The sequence below is a fragment of the Musca autumnalis genome, unplaced genomic scaffold, assembly GCF_047663935.1.
Source record: "Musca autumnalis isolate F117 unplaced genomic scaffold, ASM4766393v1 scaffold_3, whole genome shotgun sequence".
In the NCBI taxonomy this organism is placed as follows: domain Eukaryota; kingdom Metazoa; phylum Arthropoda; class Insecta; order Diptera; family Muscidae; genus Musca; species Musca autumnalis.
The window spans coordinates 156,512,163-156,533,547 of record NW_027411866.1 but is presented as its reverse complement, the minus strand read 5'-3'; the positions used below and the strand labels follow the sequence as shown (position 1 = coordinate 156,533,547).

General features: G+C 35.5%; 1 protein-coding gene across 3 annotated transcripts in view; it reads right to left on the bottom strand.

The window, feature by feature from the left end:
* Window positions 1–11,124: 11,124 nt before the first annotated feature.
* Window positions 11,125–21,385, bottom strand: part of Dop2R (dopamine D2-like receptor) — a 404,223-nt gene continuing 393,962 nt past the window's right edge. For all 3 annotated transcript variants that reach the window (XM_073975073.1, XM_073975077.1, XM_073975074.1), the window contains one exon: window positions 11,125–13,432. In XM_073975073.1, the coding sequence (XP_073831174.1) occupies window positions 13,221–13,432 (212 nt within the window). In that variant the 3' untranslated portion in view covers window positions 11,125–13,220. The remainder of the gene's footprint in view (window positions 13,433–21,385) is intronic.

The window sequence follows — 21,385 nt, the reverse complement described above, 5'->3', positions numbered from 1 at the left end:
CGACAGATCCTTTCGAGAGTTATAGTATGGGATTTTAGCGAAATAGTTGGAGAACTCCCAAATGTTTTTTCTAATTTTTCGTATCAAACCAAAAAATATATTTGCAACAATATTTTCCAACAATAAGTTTTTTTCTTTTGTTGTTGCTATAATATGCAATTTATGTACCCAATATCTATATATTTGGTATCATATTTTTCTACGCATTGTCTAGATTCCGCATATATTTTTGAATTTATTTTTTGAGGGTTTGTACGGACTCTGGGACAGGATAATTTGGATTTACTTCAATTTTTTTTATTATTTGTAGATTTTCCGCGAAAATAAAAATAAATTTAAGAACAATTTAAACATCTACGAATAGATATGGAATGCTGTTACCGATTTATGCATACATTTTCTCATAACAACGAATAACATATTTTTAAACATTTTTTCTTTATATGAGAATAAAAAAAATTGTAAATGTGCTCGCAAAAAATTTTTTTAATTTTTTTCAAATTTAATTGCAAAGGATTTTTGGTTTTTGCCATATATTTTTATACCCTACACCACTATGTGGGGAGGGTATTATAAGTTGGTTTTGGCCAAAAAGTTTGTAACGCATCGAAATAATGGTCGTAGACCCATACTTATATATACCAAAATGAATGTCTCGACGAGCTGAGTCGATCTGGCAATGTGTGTCCGTCCGTCTGTCCATCTAAACCTTGTAATCACGCTACAGGTCGAAATTTTGATCGGATCGTCATCAAATTTTGGATGTTGATGAGGGTCCCAGAGGGGAAGAAACCTATTGATTTTGGTGATGGTGGGATAATATTTAGGGGTCGGAATGGGCAAAAAACTTATTTGCGGAAAAAGTCAACGTTTTATTTCAAAGCGAATATCTCCGTATCTATAAGGGGTATATTAAAGGCAAAGCCTGCTAATGAAAGCAGAAAATATCACCTTTACAGCGATGTATGGTAGGTTGTCGTAGGAACGAAGATATCGCAATAGTCGCTTATAGAACCCAACTTTTCATTTATTCGATTTTAATTCTAATGACGAATAACGCAGCTTTTGTTGGATACTTTCCAAAAACAAAACCTGGCTATGAAAGTAAAAAATCCTGTCTTTACAACGATGCAAAGTAGGTTAGCGTAGGTGGCCAAATAACGGAGATATCACAATAGTCGGTAATACATCCCATTTTTCCACTTTTAAAGAAATCACGCTACAGGTCGTAATTTTGATCGGATCGTCGTGTTGATGGGGGTCCCGCAGTGGAAAAAGCCTATTTATTTTGGTGATGGCCGGATAATATTTAGGTGTCGAAATGGGCAAAAAACTTTTTTGGAGAAAAAGACAATTTTTTTTCAAACCGAATATCTCAGCTTCTATAGGGGGTATGCCAAAAGCAAAACCTTCTAATGAAAGTAGAAAATATCGCCTTTGCAACGATGTAAAGTTGTTGTAGGTAGTCTAACAACGAAGATATCGCAATAGCTGCTAATAGAACACAACTTCTCATTTTTGCGATTTTAATAATAATGACGAATAGCACAGCATTGGTTGGGGACCTTCCAAAAGCAAAGTCCGACTATGAAAGTAGAAAATCCCATCTTTACAATGATGTAAAGCATGTTGGCGTATGTGGCCAAATAACGGAGATATAGCAATAGTCGGTAATACGTCCTATTTTGGGATGCACTTAAACGCACTTCAATAAAATTGACCTGTATTAATGAAGACATTCAGAGCCAAGGCGCTAAGCTATCCCAATTTTAATATTTTGAATTTTACCAGTCAAAAGTTTATGCACAGGGGAAGTGGTGTAGGGTATCACATAGTCGGCCCGACCCGACTATAGCCTTGGCTCACTTGTTTCATTTTGAGTAGTGTAGGAAAAAATGGCTCGAGTCGAACTAAAAATGCGTCTAATTTCGTGGTAAATGCAATAACATAATGGAAAGTTTCCCTTTTCCCCCTTCTTAAGTCGATAAAGTTTAAAAGAATATATTTTTTAAGTGTAATGAAATTCCATGAACTTTCATTAACACGATATTTTCTATATCAAAACGAGATTTTTTCTACAGAACATGGCAATAACTGGAAATGGAGTTTACGTCGGAAATTTGCAATATCTCAGTCACAATGCTAAAATCTCGAATAAAAATGTACCAACTTAAAGAGCAGACAGCAAAAACGATTCAGCTCTTCTATACCATTATAGGACCAAATTAAGCATTCATATCCTTTAGGAAGAGTATTGAAAACGCGTTCCTTTTGGCACAATATATCTAAAATAATTAATTTGTTTTTATAACTTTAAGACTTTTTAAATTCTGATTCATAATTTGTCGTGTTTCTATTTTTAATTTATAACAATAAATGTTTTTGCGTTTTCTGTGATATACACAGAAAATAAATAAATAAGAATAAATGTACATATTAATTTTTTAAAATACAGTTTTAATAAATAAAAAAACATTACTATTTGAAAATCCAAATCACAAAACATATCATTTAAAATTCACATTTTTTTTTTTGCGAAAAAAATACAATCACATTTATGCATATTAAGAGCCACATAAAAAAAACCAACAACATTTTCAATATATGTATGTATTATTAACAATTTATTTCACGAAATAAAAACTCATTAAACCCATTTTAAAAAATAATAAATCAATCAACGGTATTATTAATTAATTCTCTTCATGAATAGTTAACGTTTTTGTGGTAGTTTTAATTATTACTTCAACAAAAATTTATTTAAAATAAAAACAACAAGATTTTACGTTGGGACAAATGATATGTATTAATATTTTCTGTTTTTTATTAATCGAAAATTTTTCATCGAAAAACGCTTTAACAATAAAAATCAAAAGCATAAAATAAACAACCATTTTATTAATTCAGTCAAATTTCTTACCATTCCTATAAAAAAGTTGTTGATTTATATATTTAACAAAACAACAAAAACAGAACTCTGCACTCATTTCCAACAATAATAGAGTTATTTGGAAACGAAAAACGGGCTGATACATTGCGCTGAATCAATTAGCAATTGTTGGGTACAATAGTTTTTGGTTGTTGGTATGTGTGCAAATTGTATGTATATTAGGGTTATGACTTTTTTACAACCTCCCTGTATGACATTTTGACGAGCTTTTACCTAAGAGTACATAAAATCTTAATTATAAAGTGATTCGACGAAGAAAGCTTCCGCAAAAAGCCTATACAATTTTTATTTTTCAGAATTTTGGACAATTTTTTTTTGAAGTCACTGTAAGCAGATATTTAACTGAAAAAAAGTTTGAGAGGCACACGACATAACCAATATGACATTTTTCAATATTTAAAAGGAATAAAAGTTAGAGCACGTTTATATATAACCGGATTTAAAAAAAACCCACTGGGTTTAAAATGTCAATTCCATTGCATATACGTCAAACAAATTCTCATATGAAAGGTTAACCCGTCAAAAACCTATGATATAAACATGGCCTTATTTTAGTCATTAATAGGCAAAAGGCCATTCATTGGTGCAATAGAAATTTTATTTTTAGTTTTTTTTCATTCCGTAGTATTTTTTCCAAACAAAAAAAAATCAAGGTGGTTTGTGCGGAATCCTTTTTATACCCTCCACCATAATATGGATGGTATAATTAAATTAGTCATTCCGTTTGAAACACATCGAAATATTCATCGGAGACCCTGAAAGTATATATATTCTTGATCAGAGTCTAATTCGAAGTCGATATAACCAATGCAGTCTGTCCGTCCCACAGTGGATCCACTTGTATGGAGAAAGTGTCCAAAAATATTTCCAGTGTAAATATCAAGCCAATGCGCCGGTTACAGCTTTGTGCTGCCGCGAAGAGTGTTTTAAGAAACCACGAGCGTGGCATTCTCCCCCCTTTCCCCTCTGGAGGGGGTATACGGAAAGAATTGTTTTACGCTGTTAATACAAATTGACATGAACAAAGGTCCCGATTATCTTATGATGCAAAAATAGGCTTGGGGAAACAAAGCAATCTCCAAAACAACATAAAATCCAACCAATTTAGCGGATTAAAAAAGCAATATTTTTGTCTGAAAATTGGTAAGATTTTTAATATAGATCTAATAATGTTCTTCCTGGAAGGCACGTACCGCCAACGTAAGACTAATTTGGAAGAAGATTTCTTCATCTTGCCACTGATGCCAATTATGTTAATGTACGTGGTCAGATAACAGAGTTATACGCTAATATATCCATAGAAACCTTATTCTAGGGCAGCTTTAGTCATCGACCCACCATTTATAGTCTGGCACTAGATGGCAGCTGATTTTAATACTGAATAATCTTATACCCATAACCTACTTTGGAAAATTATTCCCGAGGTGAGCACTGGTGGGCATCATGACTAAAACCTTAGGTCAAATTTAAGTATATGATCGAATTGGCATTACAAAATACACTAAGAAAATATGCAGCTAACTAGAATTCCACAACACGCTAAACCACTATTTTTTAATGAAAATTAAGCTATTACCTCCTCCTTCAAAACCCACAATAATATTTTGCTATACGTATTATTTTCACGATATTTTGAATATATTTAATTGCACTTAAAATATTGGTTGTACTCACAATAAAAAATATTAGTCAAATGTTCTGACTTTTGAAGCTATTCTTAAGAAGATCGCGTTCGAATGAAACAAAAACTAATATATTTTTAAAAAGGTCCATGACATAGCTGTCAGAGCTGCCAGATGTTGTACCAAAATTTTGACATTCATTTTTTTATTTTTGGCCAATGGGTGGATCCACTGTGCGTCCGTTCGTCTGTTGAAATCAAGATACAGCTAGCAATTTTAAAGATAGAGCTTTGTAATTTGGAATAGAAGTTTCTATTACTCGTAGGATGTTTGGTATTGTAAATGGCCTATATCGGTCCACGGTTTGATATAGCCCCCCCATAGAACGCTACCACCCGATTTTCGGTATTTTGAAGGTTTTAGCTTCATTATCACACCGAAATGGTTGACATTTGGTATTTCGTCTTAGTTGGGGGTATAAAACTTTCCCCCAGAAGTTTGTCGGCATAGGCCCACGACTTCATATAGCCCCCATAGAACGGTACCTCCCGATTTGCGGTATTTTGAAGGTTGTGGCCTCAAATTTCCACCGAAATGGCTGAAATTTGGTATTTGGTATTCATTTGGGGTATTAAACGTTCCATAACAAATTCGTCCGTATAGTTCCACGCCTTAGTATAGCCCCCATAGAACGGTACCTCCCTATTTACGGTATTTTGAAGGATGTGGCCTCAAATTTCCACCGAAATGGCTGAAATTTGGTATTTGGTGTTCATTAAACGTCCCATATGAAGTTTGTCCGTATAGGTCCACGCCTTTGTATGGCCTCCATAGAACGATACCTCCCTATTCCGGTATTTTTAAGGTTGTGGCCTAAAATTTCACCGAAATGGCTAAAATTTGGTCTTCATTTTGGGTATTAAACGTTCCATATGAAATTTGTCCGTATAGTTCCACGCCTTTGTATGGCCCCCATAGAGCGGTACCTCAATATTTCCGGTATTTTTAAGGTTGCGGCTTCAATTTTCCACCGAAATGGCTGAAATTTGGTATTTAGTCGTCATTTGGGGTATTTAACGTTCCAAATTTGTCGGTATAGGTCCACGCCTTCATAAAGCCCCCATAGAACGGTACCACCCGATTTTCAGTATTTTTAAGGTTTTGGTCTCATTATCACACCGAAATGGTACATAGTCTTCACTGTGTGTATGAAACCTTTCCCCAGAAACTTTTTGGTATACGTCCACGCCTTCTTATAGTCCCCGTAGAACGTACATCCAAATTTTCGGTGTTTTGAAGGTTGTAGCCTCAATTTTACACCGAAATGGCTGAAATTTGGTATTTAGTCTTCGTTTTGAAATTTTTCCGCTCCTGTATATTTTGAATAAATTTATGTGGCAAAGAACATTTTGCTAGCTTTGCCAATAAAAAAGTACGGGAACAAAGCAAGTGTGTAACAACCCAAGCTTAATTCCCAACCGATGTGCTCTGGTGGGTGAGAAATTCCAATTATGGGTTTTAATATTATGTCAGTAGACTGACTTCTCAGGTCAAAGTTTTTATGGTCCCTTATACGTGAATATGAAAAACGCCAGATGTAGAGAAACCAGAATGAATTATACCAGATTGTAAAATACCAGACGACAAAATTTGGCTGGAGGAACGAAAACCTATATAGTATATCTTCGTTCTTGATTTATGTTTCAGACCAATATAAGTCACTCTATAGCGCGGCCCAATATATTTTTAATGATTACGGTTTGATTTTTAAACATTTTGGACCATTATGTCAGGAAGCATGGGCATGCCCCACAAAAAACATTACATATATCCTGGCTAACACGATCAGAAGCAGTATCCTTGGTAAAAATTTTAAAGCGAACCTCAACAGCCATTGAAGTGCACATAAGCGATAATCTTGAACTTTTGCGACCGATGTACGGAACCTGAACTGAATGTACGCTTGAAATTAAAATTATGATAGAAATGTGTTCATCAGTCATTTCAGTTGATTTCGGCAGAGGCTTTTTTGTCTTTGGGCCATTATCTGAAGAAGTATGAAAAAATTGACTTATTGCAACAGTTGAAAAAAATTCAAAACGATACGTCTTCCTAAACAGCATGGTATGAAATATGTTAAAATTTTAGGCGGGAGGTACACGAGGGAGTGCACCGATAGAGTTTATATGCGAATCTAATATGTGCATGCAAGAAATATCGCGATGTGATCATCAGTCGATTGAGGTGCTTGGAATGATGAATACGTCACACAAAAAGCTGTCTCTTTTTCTGAAACCTCTTAGGTACTAAACTTTTCGGAGAGGTTCTTTCCTATTACCGAGTATCAGTTAATGTCATTTTACAAAGCCGTTTGAGCAATGTGGGGATACCAAATTCAGACATGGCTTGAAATACCTCTGAACGTACATGGAACACAAGATGCTCAGTTTCCAATAATTGGATACGCGTTCTTCCTACAAGAGTGGTCTACGCCTTACAAGCATGTCGCCTCGGGATTTGAACATCTCGGCTGGAATACCATCGCCCCTCCTGACTTATTATTCTTCAGTCGGTTCATTGCTGTCTTTACTTCATCTTGGTCGTGTTCCCTAGTATTTGATACTATAGGTTTGGAAAAACGTTCTTTCCATATCCTGAGCACACTATCTGTATCAGTTACCAAATTACCTTGCCATCGGTTTAATGTTTCACTTTTTGGTAGAACTTTCAGACTTCATTCTGGATTCTGTACATCACGAATTTTTCACCGCTTTTTTATTTATCTCGATTTCCTGTGGAAAAGACTTTTTCTCCCGATGCCTTTCTCTTGCGTTATTCGTTTTTACTGATTGTACTCGTATAGTAGCCCTATATGCCGCACTTTTCTCTTCTCTAGCAGCACAACTCTCCTAGTTATACCATGGATTCTTTGGTGGAGGTCTCTAGAGTAGGGATTTTGCGGCTGTTTGCATGGAGTGGGTACTACTTTGACATTGATATGTTATCGGGACGAGCAGTGCTTTGATTAAGCAATCTGGCTAGCATAGTGTAATATGCTTTCTGTTGCGATTGCAGCTTACGAAGTCTAAATTTCATATTGTGCCCGCTCGTACTTTATTTGCTATGTTTAATCGGGTTCGTACATTTGCGGCAACAAGGTGGTGGTCGGAACCAACGTACACCCAACACGCTCGATAAATGCCTTGCATCTGTCACAGCGTGATCAATTTGACTTTGAATAAATGTCGAGATGCATAAATTTGGTTCTGCTAACTACCATGTTTTTTGCCGCTGCGAAGTCTATAAGCCTCTTACCATTGTCACATGCTTCACCATGGAGACTGAATTTCCCGACTGCTGGGCCAAAGATATTCTCCTTTCCCATTTTCGCATTGAAATCGCCTAGAATAATTTCAATGTCTTGGGCATGGCAACGGTCATACGTTTCTTCTGGTCTGCAACAGTGGTGCGATGGTATGCACACATCCCTTGCACGCTGGAGGTCGTGGGTACGATTTCCCGGGCAGGTAACATCAAATTTTCAACGGTTGCAAAATACCCCTCAGTAATGTTGGCTATATTTTCTGAGTTTTTACAGTGTTTTATTTAACTTGCTTTGGTCCGTTTAGTTCAAATCTGGTAACTCATTTTTAACACAGTTGCAGTTGACCAATTGAACTGAAACTTTGCACACTTTTCAGATTTAGATGACAATACTCGAATATGTAATCAAAACCAATATTGGTCCATTTTATAGTGTTTTAACGGTGTTTTATTTAAATTGCATTTCAAATCTGGTAACTCAATTTTGACACAGTTGCAGTTGACCAATCGGACTAAAACTTTGCACACTTTTCAGATTTGGATGACAATACATGAATATGAAATTAAATCAGAGATTGGTCCATTTTACAGTGTTTTAACGGTGTTGTAGTAAACTTGCATTTCAACTCTGGTAACTCATTTTCTACACTGTTGCAGTTGACCAATCGAACTAAAACTTTGCACACTTTTCAGATTTGGATGACAATACATTTTTTTTCTACAGCCCCCATATAGCGGTACCACCCGATTTCAGGTATTTTGAGGATTTTATCTTCATTTTTGTCCGAATTAGCTGTCATTTCCAATGATACAGACATTTCCCCACCAAAGTTGTGAACATAGGTCCAGGTTTTGGTATAGCCCTCTTATAGCTGTACCATCCGATTTCAAGTATTATGAGGATTTTATCTTCATTTTGAGGCCGAATTGGTTGTAACTTGGCATTTGGAGTCCCCAATGGTACAGAAATTTCTCCACCAAAAATTGTTGACATAGGTCCAGGTTTTGATATAGACTCCATATAGTGGTACCACCCGATTTCAAGTGTTTTAAGGATTTTATCTTCATTTTTAGCCAGAATTGGCTTTAACTTGTCATTTGGAGTCCCCAATGGTACAGATACTTCCCCACCAAAAATTATGGGCATAAGTCCAGGTTTTGGTATAGCCTTTATATAACGGTGCTACACGATTTGAGGCATTTTAAAGATTTTATCTAAATTTCTTCCTAAATTGATTATAACTTTGTTTTCAGTGGTCAAAAAAATGTATTTACTAAAAAGTTAAAAATAAAATATAAATTATAAAATTAAGTTTCAGTGTTTTATTAAGAAATGCACTTAAAACTAGGAAATAATTTGTCACTTAGCCTCAATAAATATATTCTTTCTCATGATGGAATCTCTCAAATAAAACGGTTGCATTTAAATTATAAATGGTGGCAAAATTAAACGGCAAGCGTTTTATTTTTGAGATTCCATCATGAGAAAGAATATATTTATTGAGGCTAAGCGACAAATTATTTCCTAGTTTTAAGTGAATTTCTAAATAAAACACTGAAACTTAATTTTTTTTTAATTGTATTTTATTCTGCCATATAAACATATTTACCTATCCTGAACATTTTTGGTTTATAAGCTTTGTGACCACTGGGAGCCTCTCAAAATGTAGCTGACATTCTTAAAATATCGAAAATCGGCGGTACCGTTATATCGTGGTCATAGCAAAATATGGACCTATATTGGCAGTGAACCTCGGGGAACCTCAGTCGTATCTAAAACCCTCAAAATAGGGAAAATCGGGAGATACTGTTCTGTGAGAGCTATACCAAAACTTTTTAGTGGAGAAATGTTGTGACCACTGAGAACCCCAAATGACAAATAACGTGTAGTTTGGCCAAATAATGCAGCTAATGTCATCAAAATACCTAAAATTGGGATTTATCGCTATATGGGGGCTATACCAAAACAAGAGCCTTTATTTAAATTTTTGTTGGAATTTATTATACCCTCGACCTTTAGGCTAAAAAGGATATATACACTTTGATACGACCAAAAATAACGATTTTAGAACTTAATTATGTTTGAAATTAGTTTCAGACAATTTAGCCATGTCCGTTCGTCTCTCTGTTTGGCCGTCTGTCTGGCTTGGTGCTCACGATAACTCTCGAATGGATCAACCGATTCGAACCAAATTTTGGGCATCGTAGTATTTTGTCCAAACTTAGTTTTTAGATGGGCCATATCGGCCCACTCCTTCAGGTATCTCCCCCACAAAAGTTAAATTTTTTCTGTAATCTAGTGTAAACGATAACTCTAGAAGGAAGCAGTTTATTTGGTCCAAACTGTGTACGTTGTATTATTCATTCCTGATATATCGGGCTCGAATATGGACTATATCGCCCACTCATTCGGGTACACAAAATTTGGATAAAGTGAATTTTTTAAAGCTCATCTCTGATCGTTTTAATTTTTTTCCGGTAGGTTGTACTTTCGGCTCCCTATACGACGGTACAAATTTTTTCTTGCGCAAGTCCATACTTCCTGAGATATAAACCTAAAAGCTCCATGAAACCTGACGCAGAGAGTTTCTGATTGGTACAAACTTTGCACATCGTATTATTTCATCTAGTCATGTATTAGGTTAGAATATGGACTATTTCAGTCCACTCCTTCGGGTACCTCTCACAAAAATTTCGGAAAAAGTGAAGTTTAAGAGCCCCTCTCGCATCGTCTTGATTCTTTTTTCAGTAGGTTGTTCTAGCGGCCTCATTTGCAACGGTAGAATTTTTTCCTTAGTAAGTCAATACTTCCTGAGATAATGGTCCAAAATCTTCAAAACTCTGCGGGTCAATATTAAAATGGCTATTGTGCAAGATAACTCGAAAACTTTTTCAAAAATTTCTTCCAAACTTAGTTTAATGTAATTTAATATTTCAAGTCCTTTATGAAGAAGTTTGTCTACTGAAAATGTTTGGTATAAGCCAATGATTTGGTGTAGCCTCAAATTACGGTACGTAAAGATTTTACAAAAATCTATATATTAGTAGCGACCAGTAAAATTTTGCAAGACTGTCAGTTCGTTTTGAAAAACATTACTCTCTGTAATAGAGAGTAATAAATGAAGTAAAGCCATTGGGGGAATACTCCAGTTTAAGCAATCAAAAAAAAAATCAATATATTTTATATACGTCATAACTATTGTATTTGGTTTGGTTTTGTTGTTGTTGTTTGTTTTTTTTTTTTTTTTTTTGTTGGGGGGTATATTTTTTGGCTTGGGGGTATATCTCCGTCACAGCTGACTGATACTTTCTGAGTTTTAATAATTATAATTTGTAAAAATACAGCTTGTTCGCTTCAAAATTTTTTTCGAGCATGGCCTGCCTGTGTAGGATAGACTATCGGTGCAAATTGCGGAAGCTAGTTCGATTCAGTTTTTTATGCTGATCGAGAATATATATACGTTAAAGGGTCGCAAATGATTATTTCAATATATTCCAAACGAAAAAAATAAATAAACTTAATAATATTTTCCATTCTATGATGGAAGTTTGTGAAAAATTGAGCATTTGGACCAAATCGGTACTCGAACTGATAGAGTATTATCATCCATCCAGCCAGACAGACGGAGGAAGAAGTCAAAATCGACTCCAAATTGTCTGAATCTGAAAATGATTTCGTCTAGGACCAATACTTCACAGTGTTTCTAATATTTTTGAGAAAACAAACTCATAACACCCTTTCTACCGCCACCGCATTGCACTAATAAGCACATACATCTTGTACACAGCATTTCCGAAAAAACACATTTTCAACGGTGGCAAATATACCCGTAAAGAAGGCGATTTTTCCTGTGTATTTCTGCAATAATAAAATTACGTTCTACATGTCGAAAAATGTCGGTATGAACATTAATTCTTATGGAAATGCTCAAGGGTATTTATTTGTATTAAATCGAGGAATCTCACCGATGAAAGCCACAAATTGGCTTCAATAAAATATCAAAAAGGCATTTTAACCTGTTGTTTTATTTACTACGCAAGTCTTATAACAATTCCCCTTAGGCTTTCTTTTCTACTTAAAGATGTATTAAAAATGTTAAACCTTAATTTTCGTTCTGAAATTCTTCATTATGAAATACATACATAGCATTACCACATTTTCCATAATACCTTCCCACCTGGGTGGCGTATAAGCAACGTAATGAAGTTGTAAAAGTCAAGACATTAATCATACGGTACCATGTACAGACACGTACACACATAAACGGTAATACCCATTTTGATTTAATAACAAAATTGATTCAATGCAATCAACAATAAACCAACAAAATTGCATAACATATTTTTATAGTTGTTGTTGTTTTTGCTAACTAGAACATAAGACATAATAATATGAATAACAATATTGAGTATGTATTGTTTCGGTTTGTAATATTGCTATACATTTTGCTAAACCTATTGATTTTACTTTTCTTCTCTGTTCTCTCTATATAAATATATGTATGTATATGTATATTCATATGTTGGTTTGTAAGTATGTGTATGTGATATAGTACCTAGTTATTATTACATTTATGCTACTTAGTTACAAATATACTTACAAAACAAAAGATTCCAATATCTTTCCGTTTGTGGTGTGTTGTTGTTGTTGTATGCTGTTATCTAGAAATGATTTATATTTTGAACATTACAATTCTTTTCTTTGGCACAAATACCTTGTAAGTCTGTGGACGACTTCGACATACTTTCTCCTCTACCGGATGGGGAAGGATGAGTGGATGGATGAATGTTGGGGGACTTTCATTGATGTAAAGTTTAGTGTTACATTATTGCAATGTAAGCTCCTCAATACTCACACCCACCTTCCCTCCCCTTCAACTCAGCCTATACAAAACTAAATGCAATCATGATACACTAATTTTAGAAATTATATGTACACCTTTGCATGTTTTACTATCATATTTTGGATTCATTTTCTATTTACTTTGTTTTTGTTGTTTGTTCTTTTCTTGTTACTGGGCAAGAGTAGAACCCAAAAATGATAAAAAAAAAAACGAAATGAAATATGGCAATTTATTTCCTAAATAACTAAATGAAGAGCAGATACCTTATTATTATACCATGGTCGTAATAACCATCATCTTCCTTATGCTACAATGATGATGATGATGGTAATAATGTTGAAGAAGATAATGATGATTATGCTGTTTCTGTTTCTTCTTTTGGTTGTTATAGCAGTTATTGTTGTTATGGTTGTCATATAAATATTGTTGTTGTTGTTCGACATATTTCCATGCATCTTCACCAATCGACTGTAATTTTAATCACCCTATATGCATGATCTTTTTAAAGGCTTTGCGAAACTCAGGATTGAATATCGTATAAATAATGGGATTTACAAAGCTATTGATATAACCCAACCAGGTGGTGAAAATGAATGCTGTTACACCGGGATTACAATCTTTGTCGAATTTTGAACACATGGCATCCAAGATGTTGCACGAGAAAAATGGCAGCCAACAGAAGAGGAAAACACCTGAAAGTAGAAAATAAATTTATTAATGTGTTGAAGTGGAAATTGCAAAATGTTTGAGAGTTTTCACGAAATATTCCAATTGTATGAGAAGTCGTAGTGATGCCTTTAAACAAATTTCAAAGGCTTTCCACAACTCCATAGGCATGGATGTTTCAACTAAATTTCAAAGGCTTTCCACAACTCCATAGGCATGGATGTTTCAACTAAATTTCAAAGGCTTTCCACAAATCCGTAGGCGTGGATTTTTAACTAAATTTCAAAGCCTTTCCTCAACTCCATAGGCGTGGATTTTTAAACTAAATTTCAAAAGCTTTCCTCAACACCATAGGCTTGGATTGTTAACTAAATTTCAAAGACTTTCCACAACTTCATAGGCGTGGATTTTTAACTGGATTTCAAAAGCTTTCAACAAATCCAGAGGCGTGGAATTTTTAACTAAATTTCAATGGCTTTCAACAAATCCAAAGGCGTGGATTTTTTAACTAAATTTCAAAGGCTTTCAACAAATCCAAAGGCGTGGATTTTTTAACTGAATTTCAAAGGCTTTCAACAAATCCAAAGGCGTGGATTTTTTAACTTAATTTCAAAGGCTTTCAACAAATTCAAAGGCGTGGATTTTTAAACTAAATTTCAAAGGCTTTCATCAAATTCAAAGGCGTGGATTTTTTAACTAAATTTCAAAGGCTTTCAACAAATCCAAAGGCGTGGATTTTTTAACTAAATTTCAAAGGCTTTCAACAAATACAAAGGCGTGGATATTTTAACTAAATTTCAAAGGCTTTCAACAAATCCAAAGGCGTGGATATTTTAACTAAATTTCAAAGGCTTTCAACAAATCCAAAGGCGTGGATATTTTAACTAAATTTCAAAGGCTTTCAACAAATCCAAAGGCGTGGATATTTTAACTAAATTTCAAAGGCTTTCAACAAATCCAAAGGCGTGGATATTTTAACTAAATTTCAAAGGCTTTCAACAAATCCAAAGGCGTAGATTTTTTAACTAAATTTCAAAGGCTTTCAACAAATCCAAAGGCGTGGATTTTTTAACTAAATTTCAAAGGCTTTCAACAAATCCAAAGGCGTGGATATTTTAACTAAATTTCAAAGGCTTTCAACAAATCCAAAGGCGTGGATATTTTAACTAAATTTCAAAGGCTTTCAACAAATCCAAAGGCGTGGATATTTTAACTAAATTTCAAAGGCTTTCAACAAATCCAAAGGCGTGGATATTTTAACTAAATTTCAAAGGCTTTCAACAAATCCAAAGGCGTGGATATTTTAACTAAATTTCAAAGGCTTTCAACAAATCCAAAGGCGTGGATATTTTAACTAAATTTCAAAGGCCTTCCACAATTTCTTAGGCGTGGATGTTTCAACTAAATTTCAAAGGCTTTCTACAATTTCTTAGGCGTGGATGTTTCAACTAAATTTCAAAGGCTTTCTACAATTTCTTAGGCGTGGGTTTTTTAAGTACATTCCAAAGGCTTTCCACAACTCCCTAGGCTTGGATTTTTTAAGTACATTCCAAAGGCTTTCCACAACTCCCTAGGCTTGGATTTTTTTAGTACATTCCAAAGGCATTCCACAACTCCCTAGGCTTGGATTTTTAACTACATTTCAAAGGCTTTCCACAGCTCCATAGGCGTGGATTTTTTAACTACATTTCAAAGGCTTTCCACAGCTCCATAGGCGTGGATTTTTTAACTACATTTCAAGGGCTTTCTACAGCTACATAGGCGTGGATTTTTTAACTACATTTCAAAGGCTTTCTACAGCTCCATAGGCGTGGATTTTTTAACTACACTTCAAAGGCTTTATACAGCTCCATAGGCGTGGATTTTTTAACTACATTTCAAAGGCTTTCTACAGCTCCATAGGCGTGGATTTTTTAACTACACTTCAAAGGCTTTCTACAGCTCCATAGGCGTGGATTTTTTAACTACATTTCAAAGGCTTTCTACAGCTCCATAGGCGTGAATTTTTTAACTACATTTTAGAGGCTTTCTACAGCTCCATAGGCGTGGATTTTTTAACTACATTTCAAAGGCTTTCTACAGCTCCATAGGCGTGGATTTTTTAACTACATTTCAAAGGCTTTCTACAGCTCCATAGGCGTGGATTTTTTAACTACATTTCAAAGGCTTTCTACAGCTCCATAGGCGTGGATTTTTTAACTACATTTCAAAGGCTTTCTACAGCTCCATAGGCGTGGATTTTTTAACTACATTTCAAAGGCTTTCTACAGCTCCATAGGCGTGGATTTTTTAACTACATTTCAAAGGCTTTCTACAGCTCCATAGGCGTGGATTTTTTAACTACATTTCAAAGGCTTTCTACAGCTCCATAGGCGTGGATTTTTTAAATACATTTCAAAGGCTTTCTACAGCTCCATAGGCGTGGATTTTTTAACTATATTTCAAAGGCTTTCTACAGCTCCATAGGCGTGGATTTTTTAACTACATTTCAAAGGCTTTCTACAGCTCCATAGGCGTGGATTTTTTAACTACATTTCAAAGGCTTTCTACAGCTCCATAGGCGTGGATTTTTTAACTACATTTCAAAGGCTTTCTACAGCTCCATAGGCGTGGATTTTTTAACTACATTTCAAAGGCTTTCTACAGCTCCATAGGCGTGGATTTTTTAACTACATTTCAAAGGCTTTCTACAGCTCCATAGGCGTGGATTTTTTAACTACATTTCAAAGGCTTTCTACAGCTCCATAGGCGTGGATTTTTTAACTACATTTCAAAGGCTTTCTACAGCTCCATAGGCGTGGATTTTTTAACTACATTTCAAAGGCTTTCTACAGCTCCATAGGCGTGGATTTTTTAACTACATTTCAAAGGCTTTCTACAGCTCCATAGGCGTGGATTTTTTAACTACATTTCAAAGGCTTTCTACAGCTCCATAGGCGTGGATTTTTTAACTACATTTCAAAGGCTTTCTACAGCTCCATAGGCGTGGATTTTTTAACTACATTTCAAAGGCTTTCTACAGCTCCATAGGCGTGGATTTTTTAACTACATTTCAAAGGCTTTCTACAGCTCCATAGGCGTGGATTTTTTAACTACATTTCAAAGGCTTTCTACAGCTCCATAGGCGTGAATTTTTTAACTACATTTTAGAGGCTTTCTACAGCTCCATAGGCGTGGATTTTTTAACTACATTTCAAAGGCTTTCTACAGCTCCATAGGCGTGGATTTTTTAACTACATTTCAAAGGCTTTCTACAGCTCCATAGGCGTGGATTTTTTAACTACATTTCAAAGGCTTTCTACAGCTCCATAGGCGTGGATTTTTTAACTACATTTCAAAGGCTTTCTACAGCTCCATAGGCGTGGATTTTTTAACTACATTTCAAAGGCTTTCTACAGCTCCATAGGCGTGGATTTTTTAACTACATTTCAAAGGCTTTCTACAGCTCCATAGGCGTGGATTTTTTAAATACATTTCAAAGGCTTTCTACAGCTCCATAGGCGTGGATTTTTTAACTACATTTCAAAGGCTTTCTACAGCTCCATAGGCGTGGATTTTTTAACTACATTTCAAAGGCTTTCTACAGCTCCATAGGCGTGGATTTTTTAACTACATTTCAAAGGCTTTCTACAGCTCCATAGGCGTGGATTTTTTAACTACATTTCAAAGGCTTTCTACAGCTCCATAGGCGTGGATTTTTTAACTACATTTCAAAGGCTTTCTACAGCTCCATAGGCGTGGATTTTTTAACTACATTTCAAAGGCTTTCTACAGCTCCATAGGCGTGGATTTTTTAACTACATTTCAAAGGCTTTCTACAGCTCCATAGGCGTGGATTTTTTAACTACATTTCAAAGGCTTTCTACAGCTCCATAGGCGTGGATTTTTTAACTACATTTCAAAGGCTTTCTACAGCTCCATAGGCGTGGATTTTTTAACTACATTTCAAAGGCTTTCTACAGCTCCATAGGCGTGGATTTTTTAACTACATTTCAAAGGCTTTCTACAGCTCCATAGGCGTGGATTTTTTAACTACATTTCAAAGGCTTTCTACAGCTTCATAGGCGTGGATTTTTTAACTACATTTCAAAGGCTTTCTACAGCTCCATAGGCGTGGATTTTTTAACTACATTTCAAAGGCTTTCTACAGCTCCATAGGCGTGGATTTTTTAACTACATTTCAAAGGCTTTCTACAGCTCCATAGGCGTGGATTTTTTAACTACATTTCAAAGGCTTTCTACAGCTCCATAGGCGTGGATTTTTTAACTACATTTCAAAGGCTTTCTACAGCTCCATAGGCGTGGATTTTTTAACTAAATTTCAAAGGCTTTCTACAGCTCCATAGGCGTGGATTTTTTAACTACATTTCAAAGGCTTTCTACAGCTCCATAGGCGTGGATTTTTTAACTACATTTCAAAGGCTTTCTACAGCTCCATAGGCGTGGATTTTTTAACTACATTTCAAAGGCTTTCTACAGCTCCATAGGCGTGGATTTTTTAACTACATTTCAAAGGCTTTCTACAGCTCCATAGGCGTGGATTTTTTAACTACATTTCAAAGGCTTTCTACAGCTCCATAGGCGTGGATTTTTTAACTACATTTCAAAGGCTTTCTACAGCTCCATAGGCGTGGATTTTTTAACTACATTTCAAAGGCTTTCTACAGCTCCATAGGCGTGGATTTTTTAACTACATTTCAAAGGCTTTCTACAGCTCCATAGGCGTGGATTTTTTAACTACATTTCAAAGGCTTTCTACAGCTCCATAGGCGTGGATTTTTTAACTACATTTCAAAGGCTTTCTACAGCTCCATAGGCGTGGATTTTTTAACTACATTTCAAAGGCTTTCTACAGCTCCATAGGCGTGGATTTTTTAACTACATTTCAAAGGCTTTCTACAGCTCCATAGGCGTGGATTTTTTAACTACATTTCAAAGGCTTTCTACAGCTCCATAGGCGTGGATTTTTTAACTACATTTCAAAGGCTTTCTACAGCTCCATAGGCGTGGATTTTTTAACTACATTTCAAAGGCTTTCTACAGCTCCATAGGCGTGGATTTTTTAACTACATTTCAAAGGCTTTCTACAGCTCCATAGGCGTGGATTTTTTAACTACATTTCAAAGGCTTTCTACAGCTCCATAGGCGTGGATTTTTTAACTACATTTCAAAGGCTTTCTACAGCTCCATAGGCGTGGATTTTTTAACTACATTTCAAAGGCTTTCTACAGCTCCATAGGCGTGGATTTTTTAACTACATTTCAAAGGCTTTCTACAGCTCCATAGGCGTGGATTTTTTAACCTCATTTCAAAGGCTTTCTACAGCTCCATAGGCGTGGATTTTTTAACTACATTTCAAAGGCTTTCTACAGCTCCATAGGCGTGGATTTTTTAACTACATTTCAAAGGCTTTCTACAGCTCCATAGGCGTGGATTTTTTAACTACATTTCAAAGGCTTTCTACAGCTCCATAGGCGTGGATTTTTTAACTACATTTCAAAGGCTTTCTACAGCTCCATAGGCGTGGATTTTTTAACTACATTTCAAAGGCTTTCTACAGCTCCATAGGCGTGGATTTTTTAACTACATTTCAAAGGCTTTCTACAGCTCCATAGGCGTGGATTTTTTAACTACATTTCAAAGGCTTTCTACAGCTCCATAGGCGTGGATTTTTTAACTACATTTCAAAGGCTTTCTACAGCTCCATAGGCGTGGATTTTTTAACTACATTTCAAAGGCTTTCTACAGCTCCATAGGCGTGGATTTTTTAACTACATTTCAAAGGCTTTCTACAGCTCCATAGGCGTGGATTTTTTAACTACATTTCAAAGGCTTTCTACAGCTCCATAGGCGTGGATTTTTTAACTACATTTCAAAGGCTTTCTACAGCTCCATAGGCGTGGATTTTTTAACTACATTTCAAAGGCTTTCTACAGCTCCATAGGCGTGGATTTTTTAACTACATTTCAAAGGCTTTCTACAGCTCCATAGGCGTGGATTTTTTAACTACATTTCAAAGGCTTTCTACAGCTCCATAGGCGTGGATTTTTTAACTACATTTCAAAGGCTTTCTACAGCTCCATAGGCGTGGATTTTTTAACTACATTTCAAAGGCTTTCTACAGCTCCATAGGCGTGGATTTTTTAACTACATTTCAAAGGCTTTCTACAGCTCCATAGGCGTGGATTTTTTAACTACATTTCAAAGGCTTTCTACAGCTCCATAGGCGTGGATTTTTTAACTACATTTCAAAGGCTTTCTACAGCTCCATAGGCGTGGATTTTTTAACTACATTTCAAAGGCTTTCTACAGCTCCATAGGCGTGGATTTTTTAACTACATTTCAAAGGCTTTCTACAGCTCCATAGGCGTGGATTTTTTAACTACATTTCAAAGGCTTTCTACAGCTCCATAGGCGTGGATTTTTTAACTACATTTCAAAGACTTTCTACAGCTCCATAGGCGTGGATTTTTTAACTACATTTCAAAGGCTTTCTACAGCTCCATAGGCGTGGATTTTTTAACTACATTTCAAAGGCTTTCTACAGCTCCATAGGCGTGGATTTTTTAACTACATTTCAAAGGCTTTCTACAGCTCCATAGGCGTGGATTTTTTAACTACATTTCAAAGGCTTTCTACAGCTCCATAGGCGTGGATTTTTTAACTACATTTCAAAGGCTTTCTACAGCTCCATAGGCGTGGATTTTTTAACTACATTTCAAAGGCTTTCTACAGCTCCATAGGCGTGGATTTTTTAACTACATTTCAAAGGCTTTCTACAGCTCCATAGGCGTGGATTTTTAAGTAAATTTCAAAGTCGAATAAACAAATTAAAAAGTTTTTTATTGCGGCTTTCCAATGTGCAGCTCTGGTTTTGTATCAATTTGTTAGTTATTCGCCATTTTCAACCAAAACCCTTGTTTCGACAGGTTAGTGATCTGAAACGATATATGCTCCTGGGTGCGTTTTTCTTCCGTTTATAACAAAATATTATCGTAGAAGCTCTGACATTTATCGCGACACTCACCCCTCAATCGTATACAACCGTTGATGTGTCAACGGCCTTGTACGAGTATATCATTCACAATAACCCCGTATATTTACTGGGATTTCCAACTTTGGTAACATGAAAATGAGTCCGGTAGCAATCAACTATATTTCCCCAAAGAACGGAGATTTTATTTATTTTATTCGGCACATTTATATTAAATTAAATTCATTCATTCATACCTACATATGTACATACATACATAAATGTTGTTTGTTTTCCTACAGATATTGTGGTCTCCAAACCACAAGCAAACAAAAGCAATCAAGAGAAAGCCCTCTTCAACAGCTTTGTTTTCCTGCTCCATATCCAAAATCTTAACACAAATTCAATTATATTTATAGCCAAATTATTACCATGGCTCATAGCCAAAACAAATATTTGCGATAACTTCAGTCATGAGTTTTGAAAAATTGTATTTCCAATTCTTGAAGAGGAAGAACTTTTAAAAATTTTCAGCTGCAATATAAAACTTTTCTTGTGGGTTCGTGATTCGAGTGACAAAATTCGGTAAACAAAACAATTTATAATTTTATATTGGCATTGGTATTGGCGGCCGTTGGAAGTGGCTACAGAGAGTATATACGTGTGTGTATGTTTCATTCTTTGTAGATTCGAGGTGTCAACAAGCAATAAAACAACCATTGAAGTTAACCATTACTTTTTGTTTTCTTTTTTGCTTTGTCATTCCATTCTTTTGATGGATGTGTTGGGTGGTGGTGTTCGTGGTAGTCTGAACTTTAATTTCCGCCACAAGTCAAAAATTGTTGGTTTTATTGCCCTCACACATTTGGCAGCGGCTGTTGTTTGATAGGTCTCTTTGTTAAGAATCTTCTATTCTTTTGTTTCTTTTTTAATTTTCTATGAGCGTGGATTTGTTGCAGTTTGGCCAGTTTTGTTCTTAAATTCTATTTTTCGTGTACCCTACGCA